This window comes from Mustela lutreola, chromosome 12 (assembly GCF_030435805.1).
Source record: "Mustela lutreola isolate mMusLut2 chromosome 12, mMusLut2.pri, whole genome shotgun sequence".
NCBI lineage: Eukaryota > Metazoa > Chordata > Mammalia > Carnivora > Mustelidae > Mustela > Mustela lutreola.
Window position 1 is genome coordinate 38,008,909 of NC_081301.1, and position 10,690 is coordinate 38,019,598.

The 10,690-nt window shown below is 39.6% G+C and overlaps 1 protein-coding gene across 4 annotated transcripts in view; it reads right to left on the reverse strand.

Moving 5' to 3' along the window:
* DNAJA1 (DnaJ heat shock protein family (Hsp40) member A1) overlaps nt 1-10,407 on the reverse strand; it is an 18,300-nt gene extending 7,893 nt beyond the window's left edge. The window contains exons 1-9 of one of the 4 annotated variants that reach the window (XM_059143554.1): nt 10,237-10,407; nt 8,990-9,131; nt 8,666-8,843; nt 6,514-6,618; nt 5,602-5,829; nt 3,594-3,708; nt 2,814-2,929; nt 2,422-2,522; nt 1,535-1,639 (exon numbers count right to left, since the gene is read on the reverse strand). In XM_059143554.1, the coding sequence (XP_058999537.1) occupies nt 1,535-1,639; nt 2,422-2,522; nt 2,814-2,929; nt 3,594-3,708; nt 5,602-5,829; nt 6,514-6,618; nt 8,666-8,843; nt 8,990-9,121 (1,080 nt within the window). In that variant the 5' untranslated portion in view covers nt 9,122-9,131; nt 10,237-10,407. Of the gene's footprint in view, nt 1-749; nt 1,640-2,421; nt 2,523-2,813; nt 2,930-3,593; nt 3,709-5,601; nt 5,830-6,513; nt 6,619-8,665; nt 8,844-8,989; nt 9,132-10,049; nt 10,171-10,236 lie in introns of those variants that run through there. The other 3 variants (XM_059143552.1, XM_059143553.1, XM_059143555.1) reach the window with 3 other exon arrangements.
* Between the last annotated feature and the right edge of the window lie 283 nt (nt 10,408-10,690).

The window sequence follows — 10,690 nt, forward strand, 5'->3', positions numbered from 1 at the left end:
TGTCAACATACATTCTCTTTAGAAATTCAAGATTTGTCACAGCCATTATTTCGAATACTTTTTTTAAGGAACTACTCTTATACGCTAAGTTTTAGTTTCCTACAAGGAAACTTAAGACCTGGGCCACTTCTTGGTTAGAAATGTTTAAACTTCCTGATTATGGGAGATGCAGCAGAACCAGAACAAACAGGCAAACACTCTGGACATTCTCACTCTAGTGTTTGCTTAAGTTTTTAAAATCCCTTTTGGCTCATTACTCACCCCTCACCCACATACACTCTTGTTTAACATTTAACTATGGTTTAAGTAACATTTTGTATTACCCATTTAACTAATTAAATAATCTCCTATCTTACTTAATGAAAAGACAATGCTTTCAATCTAGGGGAAAAAAAAGCCTGTAGTGACACACTGGAAATGCTTTGTAATCAGTATATTAAGGAGACATTCATACATTCCAATTGCTTAATTCTGATAACCAGATTTAAGCTTGTGAACATGACTTTTTAAACATACAATTAAAGCTATTCATCATAATTTGCTATACTACCAACATTAAATTACAGTTACTTCAGAGCGTTATTTAAAGTAAGCCTGTAACATACCTTAAATAAAAAAAAACCTTCCTATCGCATACATGCAAACTTCTCCACGTAAATGTCTCTTCACTGTAAGTTACCCTGCTCCCGAAGCCACTACTCTGAAGCTTATCATGGTCCAAAAAGAAGGCAAAAAAGTATAACCAGGACTGATATATATATATGTATATATATATTTAAAAAAGGGGAAGAAAAAGATGGCACAGAAGGGAATGCAATTCTACAAGTGCAAGCCCTCAAGCAGCAGCATATGACAAACCCCTTCTTTAAAGAGGTATCCTTTCTATCACTGATACCACAGGCCAAATTACATAGCATGCCATCTTCAAGTAACAGTTGAGGCAATAAATGCAGAGGCATCACAATGAATCCCACTTAACATAACTATAGACCAACACTTCTCTACAAATTCTCTACAAATTCTTTGTCTGATTGCCAATTAAATACAAGTTTTAACTTCATAGCTTAACAATTAAGGGTCATACACTGAAGTCAATACATACACCCAGCATTTCAGTCTGAGCTGTTTCATATACATAGAACTGAAATTAATTACAAGGTATGGCCTAACAAATGCTAGGGGAGATTTTTTTTGAAAGCAGTTTTTACAAATATTAAACTTATCTTCCACACTGAAGTCATCATACATACGGGGCAAAGTCAGAGCTTTTATATTTGAGTTTATTCTTCATTTAACTTTTAAAACACTACTATAGTTGAATATTAAAACAAAAACAATAGCAAGTAGTGAGCTATGATTATAGTCCTTCACTCATTCACTACTGCACATAAGATGCCAGCAGTGTTATTCACTGGCCCCATTAAGAGGTCTGACACTGAACACCACCCCTGGGATGATGTTCATCATCCTCATATGCTTCCCCATTGTAGTGGCGCCGTCTTTCCTGATTTGGATCAAAGTCCACCAGTTCTACCTGGTCCATTTCATCAGTCTCTTCAACTTCCTTCCTCTCAGGGAGGAGTTTTTCCAGCAAAGAGAGTTTATCAGGAGCCAGAAAGCCATTCTCAGGAAAATTTACCTATAAGAAGAAATCTCTATTTTAAGTTCAGTTTACTGTATTTCATTTGTTCCTTATATGTATTACCACTGACCCATTTTTTTTCCCCAGAAATATGTGATGACACACATGATGATCTTTCGGCCAATCTGCCAGTCCCAAGTTAGAACATGTGTTCTAAAAGGCACTGCATCTATCTAGCTAGTATGCTGAACTAGAACTTAAGGTAATAAAAAAGAAATATATTATCCTAGTAAAATTGCATTGTGATGATCACTGTTCTACTCAGCACATAGAAGAACCCATCCTGAAATAAATACTAATTCCTTTTAACAGGTTTTTAAAAGCTATTTTTTCTCAAGAAGGCAGTTCTTTCTTTGCCCAAAAGTTTTTTTTTTTTTTTCTCCAATTCTCCATTTCTATGAAATGTGATTTAAACAATAGTATTTTTAACTCTATGGTCACCAGAATTTCAATTATCGAAACTGCCCGCTTGGCATCGCTGGAAAATGTTTTTAATAAAAGCTGTATTTATGGATCAAGGGCCAGACAATTTAAGACTGAAAAAAAATGAGGGTTGTTTTATAAACCATCCTGTTAGCAAACCCAGCCTTGTAGTATTTTGCCAAAAATCCACAGTAGTTATTTTGAGTGCTTCTGCTGAACTTTAAAATCCCAGTTATTGCCTTAATTTATTTCTTCCTGGACAAGAAAGAGTATCAATTTGATGTACCTTACTATTTGGAAATATAATTTATTTTTTAAATAAGCTAATCATTCTTCGGTATTCCTACAATACTTACCTTAAATTCGATGATGAGGCGACCCTTTTCATATGGCCTACGATAAATTGGCATGCCTTCATTTAGCACACACTTGATATCTCCATGCTTGACAATTTGACCTAAAAACACAGTAGCCAAGTTTTTCCTTAAATAGTCACATTTTTATGAATGGGGGAAAAAAGAACAGAGGAATGTGCTAGCTCATTGATAGGAATAAATTTACATGAAGCCATCAATCCCATTACCTTTTTAGGAGCTTGCAAAAAGACCCAATACCCTATATAATTTCAACTCAGCTTATAAATTATATAACTGACCAAGTAAAACACCAGTTTTCTCAGTGCCCATACCAGCTAGGAGCAGATCATGACAATACTAGAAGAAAGACAAGCTCATCTAAAGAATTATACCTGGATGAGAGGTGATGACAATGGTTCGGTTGTCAAGAGTAGATATTGGCTTTTGAAAACCGCACAGTGCTTCAACCAGCTGTATGTCCATACACATGAAAAGGTCTTCTCCTCGCCTATATCAATGTCAATGACATATACTTAATCAATCTTTCAAATCACCGAATATTAGACATACCATAGCAGGCAGTTATTTTCTCTTAACAGGAAGGGTGTACGGGTATCTTTTACAAAGATGTTCTTTCTTTCCCCATTCTCAACAGCTGAGATCTAGGAACAGCAAATATATATGGATCCTGCCAGCTGTTTCCTGGACAAGACTTTAGAATCTTTTATTCTAAGGAGGCTCTACTACTTACCATCCCTGAACTGTTTGTTACACATCCCACTCCCTCCTTGTGCTTAGACTTTTTTTTTCCATTCTGTATTAGTAAATTATCTTACTCAGAGTACTCTACAAAAAAACTCATATAGAGTCACCTCAAATGACAGCATTTTCCATTGAGACATTTGTTGTAATGCTCTCTTTTCATCAAATTAAAACCAGTTCCTTCGGGTGTCATTCCCAACACATTTATTGGAACCCTACTCTAATCCAATGCTTTATATTAGCAACAGATGGATAGTTAACACGTTGCTAATCATTCTTGTGCTTCACTCCAAGTTCATCATAAACAGTATTATTTCACAGTATTTCCAAGAAATGTCTTTAACGTAATGAAAAGCCCATTTAAAAAAATATGCAAGATGTCAATTTGAGTAGTTCATAAAAGTTCTTACCGAGTAAAAACAGCATGATCCTTCTGATCTAAAACAATGATAATATCTCCTGGTTCCAGTCCTGGTTCTTGGTCTCCCTCACCATGGAATGTTATCTTCTGGCCATCTTTCATGCCTAAAAACAAAAGATTTCATTATACTCTTGTTTAACATCCAACTAATGCCAGAATCTCAATCTGTTAAAAAAAAAACAGTGATGCACGTTTGTAAATCTGGGAGGGGGGAGGAGGTCGTGGTAGACGTAGGTTTACTGAAATGACTGAGAATGCCCACATGATTAAATCAGTTCCATTTCGTTACAAAGTGAATGCAGTAGAAAACACAAACTCTACAGGCAGGTAAGTTTCCAAATTTTAGAGCTACTACTTACTACTAGCTGGATTACCCTGGGGGAAGCAAGTTGCATAACCTTCCAAAATAAATACTTTCTCAGAGACCCACCTCACACTAAGGCCTTAAATAAAAGGCCCATATTGCCACCAAATCAGCAGACTAGCAAACATTATTAACTATAAATGTTAATTATAATGATCACCAAGGTGACCCACACAAGAACTGTTTCACTCATTATAGAAAACATTAAACATACATGTAGCCAATACTAAAATGAATCCCTATACAATCACCAAACGAGATCCAGCAGCTATCAACTCATGACTACCATTTTCACGTATTTATAACTCCACCCACAGTCCCCCCAACATATTTTCAAGCAAAATCCCGACATAATACTTCAGAATATGTATGTACCTCTAAAAAACTAAGAACTTAAACCACAATACCAGTATTCAACATTGACAAAACTAAACAGTCTTTAATCATTCATGAAGCCAAATAACTGTCTTTTTATGGTGATGAAGCAATTAAACAACCAGCTTTTGCTAGCTGTTCCATTACTTTGAAGACGTGGGTAAATACAGCAAAAATGGCTTCACTCACCATTAATGCCCTCAAAATACATACTGCTTATAGCAAAAGGGGAGGTCTTACCAGAGCAGGAGAAAAAAAAAAAAAAAATCCTACTAAACATGGACCAATTAAAGAGGAAAAAATGATGGGAGAGTTGGTATCCTGATACATATGGAAGAATACTACTGCAGGAGCTTAAGTTAACGTTAAATGTATGTAATAATGTATAATGTTCATATTATCAATAGTTCTACCAATATGCAATATGTAATACTAGTTTCATTTTAAATTAATCAAGTCTGAAGGGCATTACTACATATTCATAATCTAAATTCTTACATATCAACTAATGAAACATGCTCATTAGTTTAGAAAAATTAAGGAAATCTTTATGAGACCTCCAGAATTCTTCACCTAACCCCACCCTCCATCCTTCAAAGCAAGCATATTCCAGGATGCCTTACTGGCTCAGTCAGTGGAGCACATGACTCCCATTTCAGCGTTCTAACTGCAAGCCTAATGTTGGGGGGGGGGGGGGTAGGAGACTGACTAATTACTGATTGACTGACTGATTTACAGATTTTATTTGACAGAGACACACAGCGAGAGAGGGAATACAAGAAGTGGGAAAGGGAGAAGCAGGCTTCCTGATGAGCAGGGGCTCCATCCCAGGACCCTCGATCATGACCTGAGCTGAAGGCAGACACTTAACTGACTGAGCCACCCTGGTGCCCCCTGGGTGGAGATTATTTAAAAAATCTTAAGAAAAGGTAGGCATAGCCCTTAAATTTAGCAGTTCCCAAGAAAATTACCACTGTGTGAAGTTAATTGCAAGAAAAAAGTGGAAGAACTAATGATTTAATAGAAGAGAGTTAAGTATGGAACACTATTCAATCATTTGCTGATGTCAGTGTTACATTATTCACTACAATTATACAAAAGTTCGGCATAAAAAAGCATTTATTATGTAGCTAAGACTTATCCCTGGGTGATACCATACATAAGACCTATTCAAGATAGTTTTTAACAATTACAAAATGTAGTATTAATAAACTTGCTACAGCACTCAAGAACTCACAATAAGTGGCTCAGAACTCACCTTTGTCAATATGAACTTCTAGAATCTTCTTCTCTCGAACTATCTTCCTTCCATTGCAGCTTTTACATCTATCTTTAGGACTGATCCGTTCCCCATGGCCCTGGCACTCCATGCACACAGACTGAATTTGCTGAACCATTCCAGGTCCTATCTGATGAATTCTTATTTGCATTCCAGTACCTCGGCAATTGGGACAACACTCAACTGCTCCTTTCTTACCACCTCGGCCTAAATAGTTTAAAAAGAAATGTTTGAATTAGTATTAGATACAACAAGTTTTTAAATGAGTTTTTACATGTATCTGATAGAATTCTGCCCTGAAAGTCTACAATTCAGGTTTTCACATTCGATAAAATACAGCCACCATCAGGTTCAATTATCTACTGACATTTTGACTGCTGTCTTAAAGTGCCAACTCAGAATCTTGTTTTAAGCATGTGCTCTCAAAGCACCATTCTTAGAGGACTACTTTATCTGTGAGATGGGACCATTTAAAAACATTCACTCTTTAGGAAAAAACATTTCCAACAAATAACTTAAAAAAAGATCCAAGGTTCTTAGCAAAGAATTTGTCTGAACAGCTTAGTGTCCCCAAAAGAGGACACTATCAAAATCCTATTACAGACGCTGAAACCATATGAATTTGAGTCTAAGTTTTAGAGAGAACAGCAACTGTTCAGCTCTAAACAATGCTGAGGAAAACACACCAAATTTGATTGATCCCAACTATCTGCGCGCACGCGCACACACACACACACGGTGGTATTTTGCCAGTATTTCTCAGGGTGGTAGGTTCATGTTTTCTTCATACTTGCACCCTGCAAGATTTAGGTAGTGTATTGCCAGTTTTATATATCCAGAAGAGTTTCAGTTTCATTTTCAGTTATATTTAGAGGTGTTAAAAGACCGTACCTTCACATTTATCGCAAATCACATTCTTTTGCAGAGCTAGTTTTCTTGTTGCACCGTTATATAAATCTTCTAAGGTTACTGAGAGCTGATGCACAACATTTTTACCTAAAACAAAAACAGTACTCATTGAAAGTCCAAGATGCTACTCCTCTTTGTGTTCACTGCACTTCAAAGAAAGATCTGAAAGATGACGTTCACAAGATACATCTGTTGAGCACCTACTACATACATAAAAGGTCACATTATCACTTGTGATCTCAAAATGAGATATAGTTTCAGATGAGGAAAATTAAGTGAAAGTATTGCCTACAGACATATTCGCTGCCATCTTGCAAACTACAGCAATCAAAAATGTCAACTACAAAATCACGTGGGAAACCAGTTATTAAATAGCAGGTTTCCCAATAAATTAATTCAAACTGCATCTCTGTCATAATATATTCTTTGAATCTCACTCAGTATAGCAATGATATGACCAATTATTTCATTCAAAAATTTAACACAGTAAGTCCAACTAAGCAAGATTGGTCAGGGAAGCAGATATACTTATCCAGTCTCTGCAGAAGACCATTAGTTCTCACTTCTTTCTGACACAGGAGTAGCACACTTATTTTGGGACAACAGTACTTAAAAACTGTATTTCTCATACAGTGCTAATACACCTTCCTGCAGTCACAAATATTTTGTATCCCCGATACCTAATACAGAAGCTGCTAATCACATGTGGCCATTTAGCACCTTAGTAAGACCAAAGATAAGGGAATTTTTGTTTCAAATTAATCGAAATGTAAATGCAGCCAGGGGATATAAAGGAGTGACCTATCTCATCTTAAAATGCAAAGTGGAAGGTGGAGATTGCATAAGGACACAAAGGCTACACAAACAAAATCACCTGCCAACCATTAGTAAATTCCTAGTTCGTGATTCTTCCAGTGACTTATACCCACCACAGAACAGTACTGCCTTAAGCCTATTTTCTCCTATCTGCATGTCTAATGAATACTTTTAGTTCCCCAAAGAGTGTGAAGCACCATTAACTATATCTCCTTTTGTTCCTAGTTCCACCTTTGGTTCTTTATCACATATAGTCCATGCAGTTGGTTGTGGCATGCTAAAAACTGCCCCTCTTACTTTAGCTTTATACATCTGAGAACACAAGGAAGGAAAACAAAAACTCCTTTAGTGTGGTTACATATCCTTCAGTATCACACCAAAAAACAACTTTCATTAATCGAAGTCAAAGACTGCCAGCCAATTCCTTAAAATTCTTTTTTTTCTAAGTAAAAACCACTCTTTTTTTCTGTGGGACAAATCATCCTCAACAATTAACTACGACTGCAAATTTTTCTGAAGTAAATTCTGCAACCACATTTGTTAAAGGTTAAGCGCCCATATTTTAGTAAGAAGCTAAAACAAGATTAAACAGGCCATAACCTATTTGGAGTTAAGAAACCTGTGTTCGATTCCTGACTCTACCTTCCAATATATGACCTTGAAAAAATGTTAATTTCTAACTTTAACTCACTTTAACTGAACAAGGCCATGTACCTCCAACTGGATGGGGGAGGGTCAAAAAAGCTTTCTAGAAAGTGTTTTGTCCTTTATTCTTTTAATTAATGCTTGATAAAGGTATCAGAGGGCTTTGCAAGCATTTTAAGTAATCTCTATACCCAACAGGGGCTGGAACTCACGACCCCAAGATCAAGAGCTGTATGCTCTGCTGTTCGAGCCACTCAGGTGGCCTAAAAGCATTTACTTGTTAGAACTTGATTGGCCTATTTTTGGCTACATCAATCCCAGTTTAAAAAGCACCATAAATCAAAGTGGCAGTATATGTCAGTTTGCAACATTATACCAACATGTAAACAAGCATTTCAAATAGATACTTTCTGAAGAATCTGCTTTCACTAATGGCTACTTTAATATGCTCCATGTAGACTAATTTTTTTTTTTTTTTTTTTTTAGGATTTTATTTATTCAAAGATCACAAGTAGGCAGAGCAGCAAGCAGAGAGGGAGGGGGAAAGCAGGCTCCCTGCTGAGCAGAGAGCCTGATATGGGATTCAAAGCCAGGACCCCAAGATCATGACCTGAGCTGAAGGGAGGCTTAACCCACTGAGCTACCCAGGCACCCTAGACTAGGTTATTCTTACCTCTCCTTTCTCTCTGCATTCTTCCTCCTCCTCCAAAAAACATATCAAAGATGTCCATAGGGGAGCCAAAACCACCACCAGCTCCACCTTCTTTAATTGCCTGTTCACCTCCTTTGTCATATAATTCCCTTTTCTTTGCATCAGAGAGTACTTCATAAGCTTGAGAAATCTGTTTAAACTGTTTGAGGAAAAAAAAATTTTTCACTTAAAAGTGTTGCAAAGCAGTTACTGTATTACACGTACTCACTGTCAGGTTGTAATAAGTACTATACACCTGGCAAAGAATCACACAGCTACATTTAAGAGTCTGAGTACATCACTTGCCTTCTCTCCTTCATTTGGATTCTTATCAGGGTGGTACTTCAAAGCCAGTTTCCTGTAGGCCTTTTTCAGTTCTTCTTGGGTGGCATTGGGTTTGACCCCCAAAACATCATAATAAGTGGTTTCTTTCACCATTTTCTACAGCCTGAAATAAAACGCAGTTTTAACTGACTTTCAACTGGAAATCTTAATTAGTAAAAATCAGAGTTAAGGCAGAGAAATCTGCTTATTCCCCAAATTTGATTTAAAAAGGCTGCCTTCCCTAAACTTCAGAGAAGGTAACCATTCTTTGGTAATTCAGCCATAAATTCTAACCAACTAAATATTAGCTAATAATTATCGGGATAATTCAAAGGCCTTCTACGGCAACGGGTTCCCCCTCTCCCACAGGAAAGCTCCATACTAACGCCACTATTATCTGGATTCTTCCTGTTTCTCTTTCCAGTACTGACAGCAGTAATCAAAAAGGGCACCAATATGTTAGTTTATTGGTTATTACATTATCATTGTCTTTGGTAAATCTGATAAGCACACACTCCCTAGATTAAAAAAAAAATGTGGGCACAGGGGAGGAGTAAAGGGAGTGGTTTACGAAACTGATTAAAAGCACAAGAAAGCAACCTCCCCTCCCCCCTCCTAAGGATGTTTCTCAATCACAGAACTTAGAGCATCTCCACTTTGACCACCGAACCCCCCTCGCCCCCACAAACCAGCGTAGTTTATATGCCGTTAGGTTTCCCCTGCACTAAGGGCAGATCTTAAAGGTTTTCTTCTTTCCACCTTGACCGAAGGGGTGGGAGAACCCCAGCCAGCCTTCAACAAAGAGAAGGAGGAGAGACCAGAGCAGCGGCCGCAGCCTCCGCCCCGCTCCCCCCCGCAGCCCCTCGCCCCTCTCGCGCGTGCGCGCATGGTCGCCCACCCCCCAGCAAGCTGGGGCGGAGGGGACGCGGGGGCGCGCACTTGGGGGGGGGGCGGCGGGTGGAAAGCCGAAGGCGGCAAGTCCTTGGGGACCTCAGGCTAAACAGAGTGGAGAATGCTTCAGTAACGTCTCGGGCCCACTCACCGCGTGCCGGAGATGGGTTGCCGCGGCACCACACCAGCCCTCCCAAAATGAAAATCGTGAATACAGGAACCGACAACCCTCCCGCCCACGCGGAACCAACCGCCTCCGACCGCGGTCCCATCCGGCTTCCCGTGCCAACAATGGCGCCGGCCTTCGGACGAGGGGAAGCGCGAGGGCTGAAACTCACCGGTGAGAGGGCCGAGGCCGATGTGGGGGAGCGGGAAGGAGCGCGTTGCTGGGCGCAGCTCGGGTAGCCGCCGCTCCTCCGCGTCTCACCGAGCGTTCTGGAAAGTTCCGCCCGGCGCGCCGCAGCCGTCGTCTTTTGTAGCCGAGTCCCGACGCGTCACTCGACGGAAGTCCCGCCCCTTTCGCCGCTGCCACCGCCCCGCGGTTACCTAGGCAACAGCGCGGGGGCAATCGGCCTGGGAGGAGCTGTGCCGAAGGGCCTTATGGGGCTGGGTGCAAGCTTGGGTTCCTGTAGCTCGTGGAACTTTCTGGAGTTCCTTTCTCCACCCGGTGGGCCACAGAGTGCGGAAGTCTCGGGCGGGAGCGGGGGTAGTTATAAGCGGGGCAATACCAGCCCCAACTCCGGATTCCAGAGCCCGCGGGGCCGCCACGGCCTGCGACCCGAGAAGGGCTTG